Here is a 21,747-nt window from a genome sequence, read left to right as displayed (position 1 = left end):
GGGGGTTCAGTAAAAAAGTCACAGGATCAAAGGAGGACTGCACACGCTGGCAGCAGCACAGGTGGCACATGTGTATCTTCAGATACACAGCCGTTGATTCCAAATTGAGAAAAATATCTATAGTTTTTTTTTTTTTTTTTTTAAATAAAGGGATTTTCTCAGAGCTCTTAACGTGGTGGATTATTGCCCCCATTGCTTCTCCCCCCACAGGGAGTGTATGTGGGTTAAGAGCAGTGAGCGCCAGATTATCTTGACACTTAATGTATTATTTATGGCGATCTGAAGTCAATAGCTGCGCATTTGGGGTAGGATGTGGCAGAGGGGGTTAGGCTGGGCTATTTTTAAACTGGCCCAGTAAAATATTTAAAATTACACACACACAAACACACACACAAGGCTAAGACCACAACCTGGGCAGAAAACATCATCAGCTCATGCCTGAAACATTCGATATTGCAGTTTAGGCAGTGTTTGTAATCAGCTGTCCGTTCTGTTTGCCTGTCCACCGTATTGCTGTCTGCAGGGCCATAGGTCAGAGAGACAGTGGATTCAGAGGTCAGAAAGATTGTGGGGTCCAAAGTAAGAGAGTCTATGGTTTTAAGGTCACAGCGATTAGACAAACGACAAAGGGACATCAATATCCCACCTCAAGCCCGCCTATGAACGACAGGTAGAGATTCAAAACGTCTGGCATCTGGATGTTGACTTTACTAACAGCATCAAAGGTGGACTTTGAAACAATCTTCAGGAACGGCAGACGACTCTGTTTATTAGGGTAAATGACATTTTCAGTGTAGAAGATTCACGTCCACATCAAACGCTAAGCTATAAGGGGAGTGGGAAAATGGGGTCATCCCTTTTCGTGTACAAGCACGCAGGAATGTTCCCTGAAACCCACCCCCCACAGCCTCGTTGTGGTACAGTCTGCCCTGCAGTCCAAGGAACGGCCGCCTTGGACAATAGTTAATTCCAGCAGCTGTCGGAACCTATGGGCGGTGCGCTGTGGACCAGGCGGCTACAGCTGCGGGCTGCGTCTGTGGACTACCCGTCTCTGATTCCTCTGTGGTTTGCGAAGTTTTGCTGACGCCGCAGTCCTGCAGAAACTGGAGCCCTCCAGTTTACCGGCAAGAGAGGCACAATAACAGCCCAAAATAAAATCACCGACTTTCCATTCAATTTATGTCAGGTGCGCCCCCAGTCTCCATTTTAAAGACCTCGGTTAATATCTCTCCCCTTATATTTCCACTTCTTTATTTATTTGTTTATTTATTTTTTAAAGCTGAGAAAGATAAAATTGTTTCATGGATCTCCTGAAGGAATGAGTAGCCTACGACTGCAGAGGGAGAGCGGATAAGTGCGTGACTGGATTTTAAAAAATGGACTGCAAAGATCTGGAGACCGGTTTAAGGGGAAATGGGAAACGTAAGTTGTTATTATTATGGAATATGTCGCTCGCTTGTTACGTTTTATCCGTTTGTATTGGGTCCATGTGAGTAACATCGTCGATCCCCTCGATTAGTGTCGAAATGTCTACCCTCGCGTGCATTCTGTCAGTGCGACGCTGTCAGACAGTAACAATAAATAACAAGCAGTGGTGTTTTGATCTGATAGCTTTGTCACGATTTAAATTTTAGTTGTACGGTCCTGCTCAATGAGTAGGCTATCGAGGACTTGGCAACAGATAGCGCTTGGCGTGTTGATAAAAATACAGAATAAACGAGCGGATCTGAATATCACATATCCGTACACATAACCTACATATCCATATATCACCTCTATGGTATGCAGCTATGCCATATGCCAATGATTCGTGCATTGCCTTACACGCCAGTGTCGTTAGCAGCACTAGAAATATATCAAACATATTTGTTCTACACAGCGTGCAGTTGTTGCATGAACCATTTTTGTCCAGAAAAATATCCCCCCACTGCGTTCTCTGCGTGTCACTGCAAATGCCAGGATGTCACCTCTCTTCGTTTTATAAAAATGCATTTATTTTTATTTGTTATAACGAATAGCCTAACCGTGCAAACTGTAGAAGGTACATTGGAATGTAACACCGCACTTTTGGTCAATAGCCGTGAAAAAAATCTCTGTTGTTAATGCGCTGGAAACTACTCGGAACATTAATACTTTTTATTTAGACTTCACGACCGTCAGGACGGCTCAGTGAATCTTCTTATCGTCCATATATAAAGAACCATACCACATGTCCTAGATTAGGCGGTCACCCATTCCCATTTCAACCCCAGCGATTAGATAAAAACGTAGCAGGATTCACGTAAATCTTAATTTCACATGACCATGTGAATAACGTGATCACTATGGAGGTTGTCAAACACCCGCTCCTCCTTGGCTGCTGCATCACTTGTTAGACACACTTCAGATCTCATTCACCTTCAGTGTCAGAAAATCCTAATAGGTGAGATCGTTGCTGTGACGCTGATCTCTGAGGTCTTTTCCCTTTCTGACACATTGGCTGTCGTGTCTAGGCCCGTGTCAGATATATAACTGTCTGTTACAATGCAGGAACAATATAGGGGAATTCAATACATCAGTGTATGTACAGCACATCATTTTCTGTTTCAGAATTCCTTTGTTGCTGTGAAAAACAGCCATGTTCACTGGGGGTAGCCTAGTATGTGGAACTTTAGTTATGATTCTCACGTCCTTGCCAAAAAGGAAAAACTTGTCACCTAATCTGAAATTCAAGAATTCGGTTCCTCCAGGACCTTATCATCATCCTCATCATCATCATCATCATCATCACCACCATTGCCTTCCTGTCCAATCTTGTCATCACAAAGTGTCAAAGCCACTAAAACACTGAAGAGTGTTCATCCTTCACGAATGCGTAATTCTTAACGTCTGCCTCGCTCGGTTGATACCCTGTGGTTGGTCTGGCTGGCACTTCCTGGTTGGTGAGCATTTCCTTTGTGCCATATTTGACTTCCTGGTGAACAATCCCTACCACTGCTGCCAGAGTGAGGGCCGTCCCATTGACACGTTGATATTATGGCGAGTATCCCGTGATTTACGTGTCTGCGGTCCAAGAGCTCTTTTTCCCTGCAGTGTTCCTGAAGAGGCAGCTGTGGGTACAGTGTGTCCTTGTGAGATGTGTTTGGTGGGCTGATATTTGGCTTCTCTAGTTGCCGACAGCCTGTAGGAGTTTTCAACACATTTTTTTCTCTCAGAAGAGAAACGCGCGAGTATCTCCCAGGCGGGCGGAATGCCAAGGGCCTCTGACACGTGAATTCTCCGAGACAACATTTTCTCTGTGTGAGGAGAAAGACGCCGGCGTGTTTCATGAGCTCTGTTGCATTTAACAGTTTCTGAGCTGCGTGAACGTGAACTATAAAGCAAACCTCGAAGGTTCGTTGCTGTAGAACGCGGAGGGAAGCCGTCCGTTATCTTGGGATCGACGAAGCCCTTATTCTGCAACATTGCGCCCTTCCAAATTCACTGAAGGGTGAAAAATGCAAAATGTTCTTTTTGGCCACGCAGGGTTAGCATTGTGATCACTTCACGGCCTCATCCTTAGATCTTCGCTAAACGGGCAGGGCTGCTAAATATTTGAGAATGTTTTCGGATGTGGAATGAATGAAATTCCCTTTTCTCGTAAGCAGTTACGCTGTTTAGCAGGGACGTGAGGGCAATTCTTTGTTGTTTTCTCAGGTTTTATTTCATCCTCTGATCTCATGCGACTCCTGATAGCAGCTGTGCTTCTTTTCTTCTTTTTCTTTGTTTGAAGAGGGAAATGGGCTCGGAGGGACTGGTTTTCAGTGTAACAGACGTCTGTCTCAGTAATGCTTTCTGACTCTGAACCATAAACAAGAAAGAGGAATCTCTCTCCATTTTGGGGTGTGGGGGTGGGGGTGGGGGGGGGGGGGGGGGGTCACACGCAGATGAGAAAATAGGCATGCTATTAAATTATCTTGGATTATTTTGATTGCTGTAATGCATTTATACTGTATTCAATCTTTTTTATTGAATTCATGCACTCTTAAGTGAGGGAACTTGATAAGGAGATACAGGGAGGCTAATCTTGTCACTGATGTAACAAGTTAAATGGATTAAACACATCCTATATCATATTGAATGTAGATATAGATTGCAATATATTATGATTAAACATGTTGGGTTGTGCTATTTGTAAGCTCTGTGGTCAATATATATTTGCCAGCTTTGACACTGTGATATAGAAGGTCACATTGCTAAAGTGAATACAGGGCTGTGGAAAAATGTGACAGTTAAGGCAACCTGCTGTAGCAATAGCACAGAGCTCAAGTGTGTGAGTGTGTGTGTGTTAAGTGTGTGTGTTAAGTGTGTGTGTGTGTGTGTGTGTGTGTGTGTGTGTGTGTGTGTGTGGGTGGGGGGTGTTGTTTGGGGTGCTCAAATAAGAAGAGAAAGATCCTCCTACAGAAACAGTTACAGATGCAGAACTGAAGAACACGCCAGGAACCCTTATAGCTTCTAACCATTACTGACCTGCTCATTCACCCACTCACTCTCTCACCCACACACTTTCTCGTCGGTTTGGCTCTGTTGTCCCAGTATTTGTGTAGAAAGGACTGAAGGAGTCAGGTTACTGCTGCATAGGTGACGGAATCAGAGCTGAAAAACAGAAGCGTCTGGTCAGCAGTACTGAACTGAGTGTTTTTGTTTGGTACTGGGTGAATTGGGTGTTTTTGGATGGCACTGGGTGGATTGTGTGCTGGAGTGCTTCAGAGCCATCTTTAGCAGGAAGCTGTAATGACAGCAGGTCAGAACAGCCGGTTGTGCGGTTAGAACAGCTGCCCCCCCCCCCCCCCCAACACCCCCATCGTGGAGCAAATGTGCAAGTCACAGATGTCTGAACCCCCGCACCCCCATTTCCCCACCGCCCCCGTCCCATTCCTCCAACACCCCTGTCCCGTTCCCCCACCGTCCCCGTCCTATTCCCAGCCATCAATAAGACATAGCTGCTAATATTAGACAATGTGCCGCATGGCTGACTACCACAGGATAGTTCTTCCAGGGACCTCTCTCTTTCCCCTTTCTTTTTCCTCTCTCTTTCCTGTCCACCTCTCTGTTCTCCCAGCTCTACAGTCCATTTCTCTTTCCCCTGTCTCCCCCCCCCCCCCCCCCCCCCCCTCCGTGTGAGGTGTGGGCAGTCTTTCTCATCGGTTTGGCTCTGTTGTCCCAGTATTTGTGTAGAAGGGACTGAAGAAGTCAGGTTACTGCTGCATAGGTGACATGAATCAGAGCTGAGACACAGAAGCATTTGGCTAAAGACCCAGCCTGGATCCTGCAGATCTATGCAGCCTGGATCCTGCAGATCTGTGCAGGATCCAATCTGCAGAGCTGCTGCTCAGTTCCCTGAGAATCGAACAGCTGCGTTTCAGGGAACGGCCTCGTGCAGAATAATCAGAAACCAGATCAGCAGCGCATTTGACTGCCTCACACACACAAACACACACAAGCGCAGATATACATGCAGACACACACACACGTACATGCGCACACATGCACGCACGCACACATGTACACACATACATGCATGTACGCACACACGCATGCACACACACATGCACACAAACATGCACGCACGCGCACACATGCACGCACACACACCTGTGTCAGTGTGTTGGTGTATACTGTATTCTGCTCCTAATCTTCCCTTACTTCCCCCCCCCCCTCCCCCCGTGTCCCTCTCTCCCCTCTCTCTGTTGTGAAGGAGAGCTGTGACTCTGAGCTGTGTCTGGTTTTGCATGGCAGACGCCTAGCTGTGAATTAGGCACTTTCACCTTGTGAAAACGCTGACCTTCCTTTGTCAGAGGCGTGGCTGCTATGGGGAACCATTAAAAACCTGAACCCATGGCAATGACGGTGGTCATGATTCCCATGGCGATGACGGTGGTCATGATTTCCATGGCGATGAAGGTGGTCATGATTTCCATGGCGATGAAGGTGGTCATGATTCCCATGGCGATGACGGTGGTCATGATTCCCATGGCGATGACGGTGGTCATGATTCCCATGGCGGTGACAGTGGTCATCATTTACATGGTGGTGACAGTGGTCATGATTCCCATGGCGATGATGGTGGCCATGATTCCCATGGCGATGACGGTGGTCATGATTCTTATGGTGGTGATGGTGGCCGTAATTCCAATGAGAGTAATATTAATGACGATCGTCTTGATGATCATGATGATAATGGTGGTAATGACAGTGGTGGTGATGATGATGATTACATACCAATGATGATGATGATGATGATAGTGACTATGGGGATTATGATGATGACGATGGTAATGATGATGTTGAGGATGATGATGATGATGCTGCTTCCTTCCCACTCCTCCTCCTCCTTTCTCATCCTTTTCTCCTCTTCCTCCTTTCTCTTCCTTTTTCCCCTCCTCCTCCTTTCTCCTCCTTTTCCCCTCCTCCTCCTTCGCCCTCCTCCCTCAACATTGCCGCTTTGCTGCTCTTGCTACTCATCTATGCAGACGGAAAACATGTCAATCATTCATGAACCCGATAGCTTTATTATGTAGACCTATTTACCTCTTAACCTTCATACCACAAACCCCACTAACCTAAATAGTCTCTCTTCTCTCTTGCTTTCTCTGCCTCTCTCACTCTCACTCTCATTTTCGCTCTCCTACTCTCTCTTTTAACCTTCATACCAAAAACCCCACTAACCTAAATACAATCTCTCTCTCTTTCTCTCTTTCTGTTGGGCGGGGGGTGGGTCTTGGTTTGTAAATAAGGGGTTGGGGTAGGTTTTAAGGTAATTGTGGAAGGTTTTGTCTTTCAATTAAAGGAACATCAAAAGCATCTCTCTCTCTCTCTCTTTTTCTCTCTCTTCTAACCTTATACCATAAACCCCCACATCCTCAAAGCCATCTATCTCTCCTTTAACCTAAAAACCACAGATCCCATTGCCTCTCGGGAGCTGTTGCCCTGAGTGTCTGGAAAAGCAATGGTGTTCTTACAGGAGGGCCAAATGGTTGGCCTGCTCGCTCGATCTATGACGCTGGGGTCATGTGACTCATCTGGGGAAGAGCAGGAAACTGCTCCTTTGGGTCCATTTGATGTTTGCCTCTGTCAGGTTCGTCAGTGCCTGTCAGCGGCCTCAGAACTGTCTGTGCTCTCTGTGAGAGAAGGGAGTTCTGGCTCTGAACTTATGGCATCATACCAGAGAGGGTCCTAATAAGAGCGAGATGGTAAATTTCAACGTTGTGTTTTCTTTCTGTGGGGTTTCACTGCTTTTTTTCTGTCTCTTTTTCCTTCTTCCTCTCTTTCTCTTAGCTTTCCCCTCCACTCCCGAAGCCGAGCCCAGAGAAGAGAAAGAGGTGTATAGCATTATGAAAACCGACTCCTCCCCCACCCCAGACTCCTCCTCCACAACAGACTCCTCCCCCACGACAGAATCAACTGTCAAAATAGACTCCTCTTTAAAGCCAGAATTGTCCTCAAAACCAGGCTCTTTCAAACCAGACTCCTCGGTGAAAACAGACTCCTCTTTCAAACCAGACTTCTCTGTGAAAACAGACTCCTCTTTCAAACCAGACTCCTCGGTGAAAACAGACTCCTCTTTCAAACCAGACTCCTCAGTCAAAACAGATTCCTCCTGCAAGCCAGACTCATTAAAAACCGATGGTCCATTGGCCTCCACTAGGAGGAAAGTCAGTCTTCAGCATAAGAAAGGTAGTCAACATCTCTTCAGTCAGACTTTTCACTTCCCTGTATCTGACCGGCTCATTATTGGCATGTAAACTGGTAGTAACAGTATATCAGTATGGGGCGACATAGCTCAGGAGGTAAGACCGATTGTCTGGCAGTCGGAGGGTTGCCGGTTCAAACCCCGCCCTGGGCATGTCGAAGTGTCCTTGAGCAAGACACCTAACCCCTAACTGCTCTGGCAAATGAGAGGCATCAATTGTAAAGCGCTTTGGATAAAAGCGCTATATAAATGCAGTCCATTTACCAGTAAAGGATATAAATCAGAGGTGGGCAATTTTGGGCCTCAAGAGTCTACATGTGTGCAGGTTTGTTTTCTCCAGTTACCCTGGCTAAATGAGCTAATTGGCTATTTACACTCCTTAACTCATAGATTTGATCACAGTAAAACGTTTCATGTTGGGATGCAAGAACAGTCTTCAGCTGTCGTCCATGCGCTTATCAAGAAATGTAGCTAGAATGTCAGATGGTGTAAATGTTGGGGCTAATTAAGTAATTAAGGCCAGAAGTTGCCATGACAACCATAAACAGACCCAGCCCTTGTTGCCCACCTCTGATATAAACAAATCCTGTGTGTGTGTTATGTGTGTGTGTTTGTGTGTGTGTGTGATGCGCGTGTGTGTTTGTGTGTGGTGTGTGTGTGTGTGATGCGCGTGTGTGTTTGTGTGCGGTGTGTGTGGCACGTGTGTTTGTGTGTGTGTGTTTGTGTGCGTGCATGCATGCATGTGTGTGTGTGTGAGTGTGTGTGCATGCATGCGTGTGTGTGTATGTGTGCGTGTGCATGTGTGTAAACCAGGTTTCAGTGGAGATAACGTGGAGCCCTTGTGTGTGTTGGTTAGAGGTGGTTTTTCCTTTGTGCTCTTTACATTTAAGGCATCTGTCGGATGAGCCCTGAAAGCTAACGGTGAAAGCACAGCCTTCTATCTCTGACCCTCACATGTGATTATATGCCGCTCCAATGATTGCTGATGGGATGTGACCTCTGACCTCCGGAGGCTGACCTCTGACCTCTCTTTCAGCGGACGGACCGAAGCTGGAGGAGAGGCTGAAGCTGGCGAAGGAGCGAAGGGAGGAGAGGGCCAGATACCTGGGTGAGCTCACCTGTGTTTTACCCTCCGTGCTGCACCTCAGGTTTCCTCCATCGTTTCATTTGACTTTACAGGTGAATCGCTCCTGGGCTCCGATCGCGATGCGGTGAATTGTGTGGGCGACGTCTGTGGTTTTAAGCACCTCTGTTCTGAGCTGACCTCTTCATTATTGTTCTGTATTTAAAAGAAATGTATTTCATGGTGTGAAAGGTTTTGGCTTCACCTTTGTTCTGAGTGTAACTGTGCCTTTTTTGTTCCTCGTTTCCTGGGTCCCTTCCAAGATTCCTAGGCAATTATCGCAAAATAAAATGGCGGTTCATCCGGTATTTAAAGTGTCTTATGCCAGGATTCTGCGGGTGGAATCCGTTCTACTGTACACTGTTTTTGTCTGTCACTTGAAACCTCAACTGTCACTTGCCAGCAACCTGAGATGCTCCACTTTCATCTTAGCCCTGGTAATTGCATTCTGAGTGCAAATGAAGGGCCGCTCGAATGCGGCTAGCGCATGTGAGACTGCTTTTGCGTGGGAAATCCTGTCCACGCATTTTGCACTGTACCCCGCCGACATGGAGGGGAGTGGCTTCTGTTGAATGATTGACAGTCACTCTCTTTCCTTCCTGCTTCAGAGCAGCGCACCCAACAGCAAGGTAAGACGTCCCTGCTGGGGTGAACACTGCCACACTGTGGTCACAGTGCTCCACTTCCACAGCTCGTGACCATGCTGCACTGTAATTTATTTTTATTCCTTGTGTATGAAACAATCACCTCCATTTTGTTTTCTTTTTGCTTTCTGTGATTTTTTAAAATGTAGTTCATGGTCCAGTGAGATTTGCTCACTTCACTCAGTTCCAGCACCATGGTTATGCGATGTTTGTTAGTTTGTCAGTAAGAGCCAATAAGTTACCCAGCAGGCCTCGGGATGAGGGGTGTTTCAGAAGAGAGCTGGGAGGGGGAGCCATATGACCAGATATTCCAGAAGTATATGAATTGAGGGATTTAATCATCTTCAGTTGTGATGTCACAATTGTGTGACCTGCAGTCAGATTATTGAGGGTGATGTCATCATTGTAAGACCAGCAGTGTAGTTCACTTATTTAACAGCTCTGTTCTGTGTGCAGTTTGGATAAGTGGACGGTTTTGTGGTCTTTAATTCAGGCTATGCCTCTGGCTCCGTCTACCCTGGTGCAGGCCAGTGCTGAATGTAAAATTTACTCTCTGGTGCCCTCTAGTGTTATTGTGAAGTTTCCCACTTTCAAATCTAGAAGAAAGCCTGTGGCACTATTGCCAATGATAGCAAATATCTAGAGAAAGGAGTTTTATTTCCGCTAAAACCCCACATTGTGAAATTCCAGGCAGTTAACTCAATTTGGACAGCCGCTGATATTGACTGTGAAGTCACGCTAGGGTTGCAGGTTAGTGGAATCTTCCTGTACCAGGTCAGGTAAATTTGGATCCAGCTCGTGCTTCGGGTGAAGTGCACAGATACGCACTGAACCTGTTCATCCTTTTTTGCAGCAGGTCATCTGTGTTTTCTCCATTCCTTATTGGTGCTTTGCCATGGCCCCGCCTCCATCGCTGGACACTGATCCCCAGGTCTCCATGTTGAGTCAGTGTAGACCCCAGAGTTTTTAGAATTTAAATTTAACCTTTATTTTACCAGGAAGTTCTATTGAGATTAAATAGTCTCGTATGAGTTAAGAGTTCAACGAGAAATGCAACACCCTATGAGAAAGCACAGCATCTGTGAGAATTTGAGTATGAGCTACCAGTGTAAATCCAGGTCCAAGCCCCACCCCCCTTTATGAAGCCACCAATTTCCACCGGATTTCTGTCAGCCAAATCCTGGTCTGAACCCTGCTTTATTTTGGAGGGGGATAATCTCTGCTTTTGCAGAAATTATCTGAGGCTGAGTTTAATTGGAGTGGGGGGGGCGGGGCAGAGGAGGTCAGTTTGATGAGTCTCGCCCACCTCCTCCAGCCAGAAACGTGAACGTGTGAGGGGAAAGAGGGAAATGTGAAAGAGCAATGACCCCTGACCCCTGAACTTTGACCCCCCCCAGCGGCGAAGAGGGTGCAGTGGCTGGAGAAGGAGGCGCGCGCTCGGCAGCAGCGGGAGAGGCAGCTGAAGGAGCGCAGGAGGAGGCTGGAGGAGCAGAGGCTGCGGGCGGAGAGGAGGCGCGCCCTCCTGCAGGAGAGGGAGCGCCAGAAACTGGAGAAGAACAAGGTGAGGGGGTGGGGGGGTGTTTGGAAGGGGGTGCGCAGGGGTAATTGTGGGGCATTCCCAGGCCTGCTGCTGTCTGATGCTGTTTCTTCAGTAGTCTCCTTTTCTCTGTGTCTTTTGTGAGTTCATCTGTCAGTGACATCACAAGTGGGCGGAGATTCGGGGCTCATCTCTGCTGCCCACAGATATCTAATGTTTGGGAATTTTTAATGAATACGTTTGACCGGCAAAAGCTTTAAATATCTTTGAATGAATTTATCTGAGCGTATGTTACTCATATGTGCAATTGTCTTTGTGTTTGTGTTTGTGTGTGTGTGTGTGTGTGTGTGTGTGTGGGTGCTTGCATGTATGTGTGTTTGTGTTTGTGTTTATGCGTGTGTGTGTGTGTGTGTGTGTGTGTGTGTGTGCATCCTCTGGACTGCAGGAGCGGTATGAAGCAGCAGTCAGACGATCAAACAAGAAGACATGGGCTGAGATCCGTCAGCTGAGATGGTCTTGGGCTGGAGGTCTGAACCAGACGTCCAGCAGAGAGAGTGAGCACCGCTGATACTGAAACCCCACAGAACCCTGCAGAACCACACAGAACCCCGCAGAACCACACAGAACCCTGCAGAACCACACATAACTCCACAGAACCCTGCAGAACCACACAGAACCCCGCAGAATCACACAGAACCCTGCAGAACCACACATAACTCCACAGAACCCTGCAGAACCACACAGAACCCCACATTACTCCACAGAACCCTGCAGAACCACACATAAATCCACAGAACCCTGCAGAACCACACAGAACCCCGCAGAACCACACAGAACCCTGCAGAACCACACATAACTCCACAGAACCCTGCAGAACCACACAGAACCCTGCAGAACCACACATAACTCCACAGAACCCTGCAGAACCACACAGAACCCCACATTACTCCACAGAACCCTGCAGAACCACACATAAATCCACAGAACTACACAGAACCACACATAACTCCACAGAACCACACAGAACCCCACAGAACCACACAGAACCACACATTACTCCACAGAACCCTGCAGAACCACACATTGCTCCACAGAACCCTGCAGAACCACACATAACTCCACAGAACCACACATAATTGCACTGAACCCTGCAGGACCACACAGAACTACACATAACTCCACAGAACCCGCACAGTTGTTGCGCCGTATTTTTTTATTATGGGTTTTCCAAAATGTCGGACCGATAAGTAAGGTGAACAGGTGTGTCACATCATAGCCGTTACTATCTGACGAATCAGCATGGCTGGAACTCTTCATTGATCAGTCAGCACCAATGACCAGAATCATCTGTTTCATAAAGAACAACACAGTGCCATACAGACTCATAACAAACAGTGAGCTGCCTCAAAATATAGAGAACATCGGCAGTGTAGTGTAATGGCTAAGGGGTTGGTCTTGTAACCTAAAGGTTCGATTCCCCGGTAGGACACTGCCGTTGTACCCTCCAGCAAGGTACTTAACCTATACCTCCAGGATATATCCAGTTGTATACAATGTAAGTATTTGGATACAATGCAAGTCGCTCTGGATCTGCTAAATGCCTGTAATGTCATGTAACTATCTCAAAACATACAGCCTTACACAAACGTTTGAGAATCGAGCAGAACCGTAACCACAGAGAACTGTATAGCACCACACAGAAACCCGAACAGGTCGTCTCTGAACCCTTCAGAACACTCCCGTCAGAAACGAACCCCTCGTTCCGAGCCCTGACCGGGCCCTGCTAGAGAAGATGAGGGTCAGAAGCGTCTCCGTGGAAACGCACCGTTCCGCCGTTTCCACGGCGAGGGCGGTTGGCGTGAAGGTGTGTCTGTGCGTTCTCTTCGGTGCAGGCCGGTGCTCGACCTCGACGGCCGCCTCGCCCAAGCGCGCGGACGCCGTTTTTACCAAGCGCCTGTCCAAGTCCTCCGCCTCGCTCTGGAGCACGCCCAGCGGAAGTAAGCAAGCCTTCCGGGTCACATGGTCTCGCGGAGACCCCGCCTCCCCCCCCCCCCGCCTGCCTCCTCCCGACATCACCAGGCCACGCCCTCTCGTGCCCTCACTCTCTCTTATTGCATCGTGATCTCTTTTTTATCTCTCCCACCTCCACCACCTCCGCCGCCTGCATTTCGGTCCGGTTCCGACATCGATATTTTCACATCCTGTTTCTGAGTATGTCCGTGGCGAGTCCTGTCACCTCTCCCACACACACATCGCCCTCCTGCACTCTCGGTGTTCGGGGGGCTGGCGTGACTGTTTGCGCTGGCTGGTGGTGTCCCGTGAGAAATTCGTCTGTGGTCCGCGCCAGTCACTTCCTGTTTGAGACGGAAAACCCCCAGGTGGATTATGGGTGACCTACAGGGCGCTGTGCAATGATTGCTGTAAGCTTTGAGCTTAGAAAGAGGGGTACCCCTCCTGCAAACCAGAAGGAGCCTGGCCACGGAGCCTCGTGAAATGACACGGACTCGTGTGGACTCGTGTGACAGTGAGGATTCCGGGTGCGAGAAGGGGCGGAGTCCACAGTCCTTAAAACGGCTCCCGGCTGCCCTGTCCTTCAGCCCACAGACTTGGGGCCCTTCTGTCTGTCTGTCTGCGCTGCTGATTGGTGCCCTGGCTATGTGCATCATGCTGTCATGGAAACCTGTGGCCTTCATGCCCCCCTCCCACCCCCCCCACCCCATCGCCGAAACTCGTCTGTCTCAGTGAATCACCAGCACGGCAGCACACGCTGAGCCCTTCCAGAGCTCCGCCCTCCCCTGCATGCGTGGGCGGGGCTGTCCATATATGTGTCCAATCACAACTCGGGAGGGGGCGGGGCTGACATCTGCTCAGTCAGCGGTAAAGTCAATCCTGCACCAACAGCCAGTGATCACAGTTTTGGAAGAAGAGAACTCCGGTGTATGTGTGAAGTACATCTAAGCTGGTTTTCTGAAATGCTCTGACTGACTGCTCACGTGAATGCTAATCCTGACGAGTTTGTGGGGGGGGTCGGGGGTGGGGGGAGAGTTCTGCTGTCTATGTATGTCTATGTCTATGTATGTTATGCCAGGGTGAGACAAATCATGTGTGGATTCTGTTATGGGGTGTAGGACATGGTGCGTCGATGGGTGTGGTTATCGAGAGTGAATATGTTCAGTGACTGGGTTTTTGGGAGGTGTAGTAGATACGACTTTCTGCGTGAGTGAGTGAGTGAGTGAATGAATGAGCGAGTGGCTGAGGTAGAGGGGGTGTGGTTTCTTGCCGCGGGGCTGGGCGGGGTGTAAAGCCGGGCTCTGACGGCGCCCCCTTGTGTCAGCCCGCAGCCTGCAGCTGAGCGCGAGGGAGAGCCGAATCGTGGAGCGGCTGATGACCCCCACCCTCTCCTTCCTGGCCAGGAGCCGGAGCACCACCCTGCTGAGCAGCGTCAAGGACTCGCGTGAGTGACTGACGCCCCCCCCCCCCCCCTCGCCCTCCCCCCCCACCCCCGTCCCCTCTGAGTTTCTGGGTATAGAAACGGTAAACGTGCGGTGTGATCCCCACCCTGTGCTCGGCTGTGCGCGTGCGGGGTTCTGACTTCCGCCCGCCTCTGCTCGTGACCGCCCCCTGCAGACTCGTGCCTGCGCTCGCAGTCCGCCAACCCCCTGTCGGCCTGCACCCACGCCCACGCCTGCGCCGGGCACCGGAAGGTCTCCGCCAGCACGCCCGACATCACGCAGCGCCAGCGGAAGCTCGAACCCGCCCCAGTAAGCCCCGCCCACTGTCCTGCAGGGGGGAAGGGGGCCCATGTAGGGATCATTATCCCTCCAGTCAGGGATGTGCAGAGAGGGTGGCTACGGTGGCTTGAGCCACTGCCCCTTTGCCCTCCTTGGCTGAAATGGCCCTCTGGAAATAAATAATAATAATAATAATTGTTGTTGTTGTTGCTGCTGCTGTTGCTGTTGCTGCTGTTGCTGCTGTTGCTGTTATTGTTATGATCATGATTACTGTTATTAAACCTAATTAAATCGTTGTAGTCATTATAAAACTAAAATGCCAGATGATAGGGCAACGGGGTCATGAGGTAGTGTGCCAATGTCAAGGGGAGGGGGGGGGACGAGATGGGGGCTTTTTCTTGGCTTGAGCCCCTTCCCCTCAAAATGTCTGTGCACGCTCCTGCCTCCTGGCCTCGCCTGGCTAAAAGAAGATCCTGCTCATATTCTCGTTTCTCAAAGGTGGAGAAAAAGAAGAAGAAGAATAAGAAGGAGAAGAGAGACAAAGAGCGAGAGAACGAAAGGGAGAAGGCCCTGGGAAAGAAGGAGGACCTGAAAGAGAGACGGTCCCTGAAGCAGAGAACGGACACCAGGTACCGTCTTCCGACCTCTCAGAGAGACAGGCACAACCGGCCCCTGAATGTCCTGCTGCCTACATATTTAACAGGGTCCTTTCAGTGTCTGTAGAAGGTTTCTAACCGTAAATACACGTAACCCCAATGTTCATTTATGGGGATGGAGTATATGTACCTGCTTCAGGGAGTGAGAAGGAGATTGCTCTTCCTTGGCTGGGAGGACAGTGTAGAGAGACAGGAAGAAGTAGGAGGAGAGAGAGGGCGAGACGTGCGACAAAGGTCGGCGGTCGGACTCGAACTCGACGTCGCGGCTCGCACTGAGCGTGTGGTTAGCGCTCTGCGGGCTGCGCCACTAGAGGCCCCAGGGAGGACAGCTTTGAACAGGAGGCCTCAGTCCGTGTTCAGTCTCTGGACGGCACTGTTACGCCAGTGTGTGAGGTGTGGCTAGGCTACAGGGGTACGGTGAGCTCCCCAGGTCAGCCAGAACTGCTGATGTAGAAAGAACGGCAGTGTGGACGTCTGGTGTGGTGTAGGATGCGGGGCCATTCAGGTGTGCTGTGGATCAGGTGTGGTGTGAGAGAGGTGGCCGGAGGGTTCCGGTGTGATGTGTGCAAGGCGTAGCGCCGTTGGACGATTAAAGTGTTTCTCCCAGCAGTGTCCCAAGTAAAAACCAGCTCGCCCCTCCGCCGAAAACCTCCCGGACCAGGCCCACCTCCCCCGGCCCTGCCGCCTCGCCCCGGGTCCCCAGAACGCGGCCCAAGAGGTCCAAAACCCCCGCCAGGGTGCGGCTGCCGGAAGCCTCCCCGGTTGCCGTGGAGATGGCGGGAGAGTCGCTCAAGCCGGCCGAGCCCGAGGACGCGAAGGGTGAGTGTGTTCCGTGCCGCGGGCTGTACGGTCCGGTGTTTCTGGAGATAGGCCGATGCCCCTGGGGCTGGCGTTCGGTCCTCTGGTGCGCTGATTCACTGCGGTCACAGTTCAGTCTGCGTACGCACGCGTGCATCCGCTCACTCACGCTATGCGCCAAAGTGAGGTCTTTCGCCAACTCACTTGGATAGAAAGTGCCAATTGCTTTGTGTGAGTGAGTCTTTGTATATCCTTATAGTACATCGATATATATCGTTATATTACCTCGATATATATCTGTATAGTACATCAATATATATCCTTATAGTACCTCGATACGTGTCCTTATAGTACATCGATATATATCTTTATAGTACATCGATGTATATCCGTATAGTACGTTGATATATATGCTTATAGTACATCGATAGCTCTTTCACATTTTTCACAGTTAACTAACTCCATATTCTCTCCCCCCTCTTAAAAAAAAGAAAAAACAGGCTCCACCAGCGTTCCTCCCCTTGTGGTGTCTGCTGCTCCAACAACGGCCCCTTCTCCAGGAGCAGCAAACACAACGGCCACCGCCACCCCCTCCCAGTCACCCTCCACCGCCTCTCCCTCCGGCCCCTCTCCCTCTGCCCCATCTCCCTCCACCCTGTCTACCTCCGCCCCGTCTCCCTCCGTCCCCTCTCTCTCTGGCCCCTCTCCCTCCGGCCCCTCTCCCTCTGCCCCATCTCCCTCCACCCTGTCTCCATCCGTCCCCTCTCTCTCTGGCCCCTCTCCCTCCGGCCCCTCTACCTCCGCCTCCTCTCCCTCTACCCTCTCTCCCTCCACCCTGTCTCCCTCCGCCCCCTCGCCCTCCGCCCCCTCTCCCTCCGTCCCCTCTCCCTCCGCCCTGTCGCCCTCCGCTCCCTCCCCCCCGGGCCCCTCCCCCCCCGGGCCCCGCCCCCCCGGGCCCCGCCCCGGCCTCGTCGCACACAGGCGGCCGCCCCCCGGCCGGCACCACCGACCCGGAGCAGGCGGCGCGCAGCCTGGCGGAGAAACGGCGACAGATCCGCGAGGAGCGGGAGAGAGAGGAGCAGGAGCGGCGTGAGCAGGAGGAGAGAAACCGGTGTGTGTGTGTGTGTGTGTGCACGCGTGTGTGTGTGTGTGTGTGTGTGTGTGTGTTTCTGTGTATGTTTGTGTTCGTGTGCACATTTCTGCCTGGGCGTGTTTTGTGTGTATTATTGAATGCGTGTGTATTTGGGTATGTTTCCATATTTGTTTTGTGTTATTGACTTGAGCTTGCTTGCTGCTCAGGGTTTTGCGTGAGGAGCGGTTGGCATGGGAGCTGGAGGAGAGGAGGTGCAGGGAGGAGGAGGCTCGGCGTGTCGCAGAGGAGCAGGAGGCCGCGGCACAGCAGCAAGAGGAGGCAGCGCAGAAGGAGAGTGACCGCCTGCAGAGAATGGTGAGTGTGGGTTTCTCACCCATACTGGGTAATGTAGTTTTCAAAAAGAGTTTGGACTACAATTGTGACTCTATTATGATAAAAACTCTGTACTTCCCCTATTGCACCAGACCATAAATCTCCTGATTCATTGTTTGGACTATCTTAGACTGACTTACAGAGGAGTCCTACAGCTGCTGAAGACATTACTGTCTTTGGGCTGTAAAAAAAGTTCACAAAAATACCTCTCCTCTCGGATATGCAGGCCTTGCACACAAGAAGGCCAATCTGATATCTGATATAGGGAATGTTAAGCAGCTGCACACTCATTTTGAATGGCTTACTGAGGGCGCTGCTCATCATTTTAGGTCCACAAACATACTGAACATTTTTTCTGAGCATAGCATTCCAGAAATTGCAGTGAATGCAGTCCTAACCTTACAGCCCTCATTGCCAGTATTCGGGTTTTATCTGCGCACCAAGTCTGTTTTTCAGAGTCTTAAGAGTATGTAATATGCAGAGACTGCGATGCCAATGGAAACCTATGAAGAGAACAGCAGGACCAGGAAGTATAATTTTTCCACTGAACAGACATGCTCAGTTGTGTCCTTGGTCACATGCCTGATCACGTATACAGTGATAATAGCGCAGAGCAGTGGCGTGAGATGGCTCCTTCAGAGCCCATCCCCCTTCTCCACGGGTCATAAACCGCAAACATAGTGGCGAAAGCTGGCCCTTCCTTCTGAGCGCTCACGTACCAAATGTGCTTATGATGTTCGGCGAAGAGTGGGTGTTTATGGGTAATGCGGTTCCTCCTGTGTGCATCAGAAGGAGGAGGAGGCGGCCAAGGCCCGGGAGGAGGCGGAGCGACAGAGACAGGAGAGGAACAGGCACTTCCAGAGGGAGGAAGAGGAGCGCATGGAGAGGAAGAAGGTGTGGACGAGGACTCCTGATAGCCAGACTCTGTAGCCTGGTGTTTTGAGGCTTGACCAGAGTTGCATTATACTACTAAAATTATATTTTATAGTATACTGGTTCTACAAAATTCAGTCTAAATTAACCAGTGGTTAGTCCCTGGGTTTCCAAACTATAGGTGCTAACCCTATATGGGTCGCCTAAAAATTTAGATTTTTTTGTTTGTTGTCTCTTTAAAATACGTGACTGTAGCCTACCAAGTCCAACTTCTCAACAATCCAACTATAATAAAGCAATAAGGCATGAGGGCCTATGGTTTATCACCAATATAGTCACGGCTAAAGGGTTGTTGTTAGGCATGAGGCATGTGGGCAGGGTGGGGTGGGGTGTTGGGGTCATGTAAATTTATGAACATTAATTTGGGGTCGCATCGGAAAAACATTTGGGATCCCCCTGGGTTGGTCCATGGAAGGTATGTTTGTGGTCAGGTTAGGAGTCCAGAGCTGGCAGCTGACTCTGCTCTTGGTTAAATTACAGCGCCTGGAAGAGATCATGAAGAGGACGCGCAAGTCTGAGGGAGGAGGGGACAAGGTCAGCACGCGCTCCGTTCGGCAGTCTTCCCCGGTGAAATTCTTCTTCTCCCCGTCGGGGAGCTAGCCCTGTGGTCTCCTGCTTTTGGGCAGTTACCCCCGTTCTCCTCTTCCACTGCAGAATGATTCTCCACCGCAGAAGTGTCCCCCTGCGCCTCGGGCTGACGATAAAGATGTCCAGAGGGACGTGGAGAGCAGTGAGAGTGAGTTCAGATTGGTGCAGTCCACCACCTCCTGTTCCCTGTCTGTGTGTGAGCAGAGGGACAGAGTATGATACTTACTCCAGATTACAACAGAGTGCCTGTTATAAAAATTAATTGCGATTAGTGCAGATATTGGACTGCTTACTAACCGGGAATATTGTTTAATCCGCAATGTTCTGTATCACACTGTTAGTGCGAATGGTGAATGTAGTATATTCCAGATAGCTGGGCTGTGATGTTCCATTGTTTACTCTGTCAGTTTTATCTCCAGTTTATCATTGATTTTCCGTACTGCAGGAAAAACTCTTTGGTCACGTGATTGTCGGATCTTGAGCTACCGTTTAGTATTGCTGCTGCATGCGAAAACCCCTTTTCGCAGACTCGAGGCTGTTAGCTCAGTCTCAGTAAAGCCAATGTAGTGGATGTTTCCTCACTGTATTGCCTGTCCCCCCCCCCCCCCAGATAACAAATAACAATGTGTTTAAATATTTTTCGCAGCACCTTCTGATGATGACAAGCATCACCCACAGACAACACAGTCCAACCAGCTGGCGGAGACTGTCCAATCGCAGGGCGACGTGAAAGAAAGGTAAAGACATGTTGTCACACACGTTACCAAATGACCAATCCAGACACAAATATAAAAATATAGCCTGAAACAAATGCACTGGTTCTCAGTGTCCGGGGAGCACAGGGTTGCTTGCAGGTGTCACGGATAACCGTCTGGCCGACAGGAATGTTGGAGAGGGAATTTCGCTTTAACTTTGACGTCTGTCGCATTGTCTTCTCCCAGCCCTGTGATGAACGGTGGTGTGCAGGCCGCCAGCCGCCACCCCAACGGCCTGTCCGACCTGGGGATCATTCAGCTGGCCAATCGCAGGGCCGTCAGCGACGGGGGGCGGGACGCGTCAGAGCCCGACATCCCCGGCGGTCCAATCAAAGCCCTCGAGGGCGGGGAGCCCTTCCTGATGAAAACGGGCTCCTTGAAGACCCAGCACGTCACAGGTACCAGAGCCCAGCCACTACTTCCATTACATTTATTTAGCGGACGCTTTTATCCAAAGCGACGTACAAAATTGCATATCGAGGTCATTGGAACAGCTGCAAAACACGGGTTCGATAAGGTACAGTACTCATTTTGTACAGTTATTCATAGCCAAGAACACAGTCCAGTTCACACAGTTAACATTATTCTGACCTAACTTATGCCAAATCAGACTAGGGGGAAGAACAAGCTACAATATTAGGACATTAATACAAAGTACAGTAAGTGCTGGAATGGAGGTACCGTGTAACATGAGTGGCATGAAAGGGAGGATTTTAAGTGAAATGATTCGCAGAGTGGCGGCAGTTGGTCCAGGTATAGTCTGAATAGATGCGTCTTCAGACCCGCTAGGGAGGTGATGTCATCTTCAGAGATGACAGTTTGTGCTGTGCTCACACGGGGGTCTCACCAGTTTACCTTCCAGTTTACGTCCTTCTGGTCCAGATATGGCGCCTGCCGTCTATAAGTATGATTTTATGACATTGTGTAAACATTGTAAGCGGTTTAAATAAGCCATGGCTGGCTCCTTATTATGGGACAAAAATAAAATTGGGAACGAAAAGGGGTAAGCGCAGAAGGGACCCGTACTCTGGTAAAATAAAGCAGACCAGACAGTCGTATGTCAGCCTGTCTCTTCATCTTAATTCCTCTTTTATTGGTGAAGAGTCAATACTGACTTGAATAATCAGTACTGACGATAGTAATCAGTACATAAATAGCCAGTGCTGATATGGATAATGATAACGGTGATGCTTCTTTTTTTCCAGGGGTGCTTTGAAACTTCAGATGTTGTGGAAGACGAGCCTTTAAACCAGCAGAGGAGGAGAAGTGGCTCGGTTTGCCCGCACAGCTGAAATGTGCCAAATACAGACTCCTCTTAGACGCCTGAGAATGTGTTCTCTTGCTGAGAATATAACTCTTTAAGAGAAAACTAAAAACATTGGGGAAAAAAACTGGTTTCATGGTGCATAGCTGTTACATTTTATTGGAATATTTTATTCTGCACCTTAAATGATTGACAGCATCATCCATTGTAGAGAACATCAGACCAGAATATCTATTTGAGAAACTATATGATTTTCAGAAATGTTGCATAATTGTTATTATGATCAATATATAATTGTTGTTGTTGTAAGTACTGCTAGTTTTTATGAGTTGGACAGAACCCTGTCTTGGTTATTTCAGTGAAAGAGAGTTCAGACTGAGATTAGAATAGATTGATAATATTTGTGGCACTTTTTGTGTTGGGCCTGAATGGAAGTGTTGAAGAGTGACGTTGTGGAATAAAACTCTCTTTAAAAGGGAATTCAGTTCTTGTGTTCTCTATGCGTGAGTGAATGTGTGTGCTTGCATGCCTGCATGTGTCCT

The 21,747-nt window shown here is 49.4% G+C and overlaps 1 protein-coding gene across 1 annotated transcript; it reads left to right on the top strand.

Moving 5' to 3' along the window:
• Positions 1–908: 908 nt before the first annotated feature.
• On the top strand, positions 909–21,685 carry LOC118234232 (MAP7 domain-containing protein 1-like). Its single transcript, XM_035430640.1, has 20 exons — positions 909–1,422; positions 7,297–7,695; positions 8,748–8,819; positions 9,443–9,463; positions 10,876–11,039; positions 11,461–11,569; positions 12,908–13,012; positions 14,350–14,469; positions 14,643–14,776; positions 15,245–15,375; positions 16,010–16,221; positions 16,692–16,904; positions 17,146–17,311; positions 17,500–17,647; positions 18,455–18,559; positions 19,079–19,132; positions 19,253–19,334; positions 19,833–19,923; positions 20,128–20,339; positions 21,147–21,685. Exons 1-20 carry the CDS (start codon positions 1,377–1,379, stop codon positions 21,155–21,157), a joined length of 2,595 nt encoding a protein of 864 aa, XP_035286531.1. The 5' UTR covers positions 909–1,376; the 3' UTR covers positions 21,158–21,685.
• Positions 21,686–21,747: the final 62 nt, after the last annotated feature.

The sequence above is a fragment of the Anguilla anguilla genome, chromosome 8 (genome assembly GCF_013347855.1).
Source record: "Anguilla anguilla isolate fAngAng1 chromosome 8, fAngAng1.pri, whole genome shotgun sequence".
Lineage (NCBI taxonomy): Eukaryota > Metazoa > Chordata > Actinopteri > Anguilliformes > Anguillidae > Anguilla > Anguilla anguilla.
Note: the sequence above shows the minus strand (reverse complement) of the source record. Positions and strands in the feature narration are given on the sequence as shown.

Coding starts and splice junctions, on each gene's coding strand:
- LOC118234232 (XM_035430640.1), top strand. CDS start 1,377: ATGGACTGCAAAGATCTGGAGACCGGTTTAAGGGGAAATGGGAAAC. Junction 17,648..18,454: donor GTGACCGCCTGCAGAGAATG/GTGAGTGTGGGT, acceptor TGTGTGCATCAG/AAGGAGGAGGAGGCGGCCAA. Junction 19,335..19,832: donor GGACGTGGAGAGCAGTGAGA/GTGAGTTCAGAT, acceptor TATTTTTCGCAG/CACCTTCTGATGATGACAAG.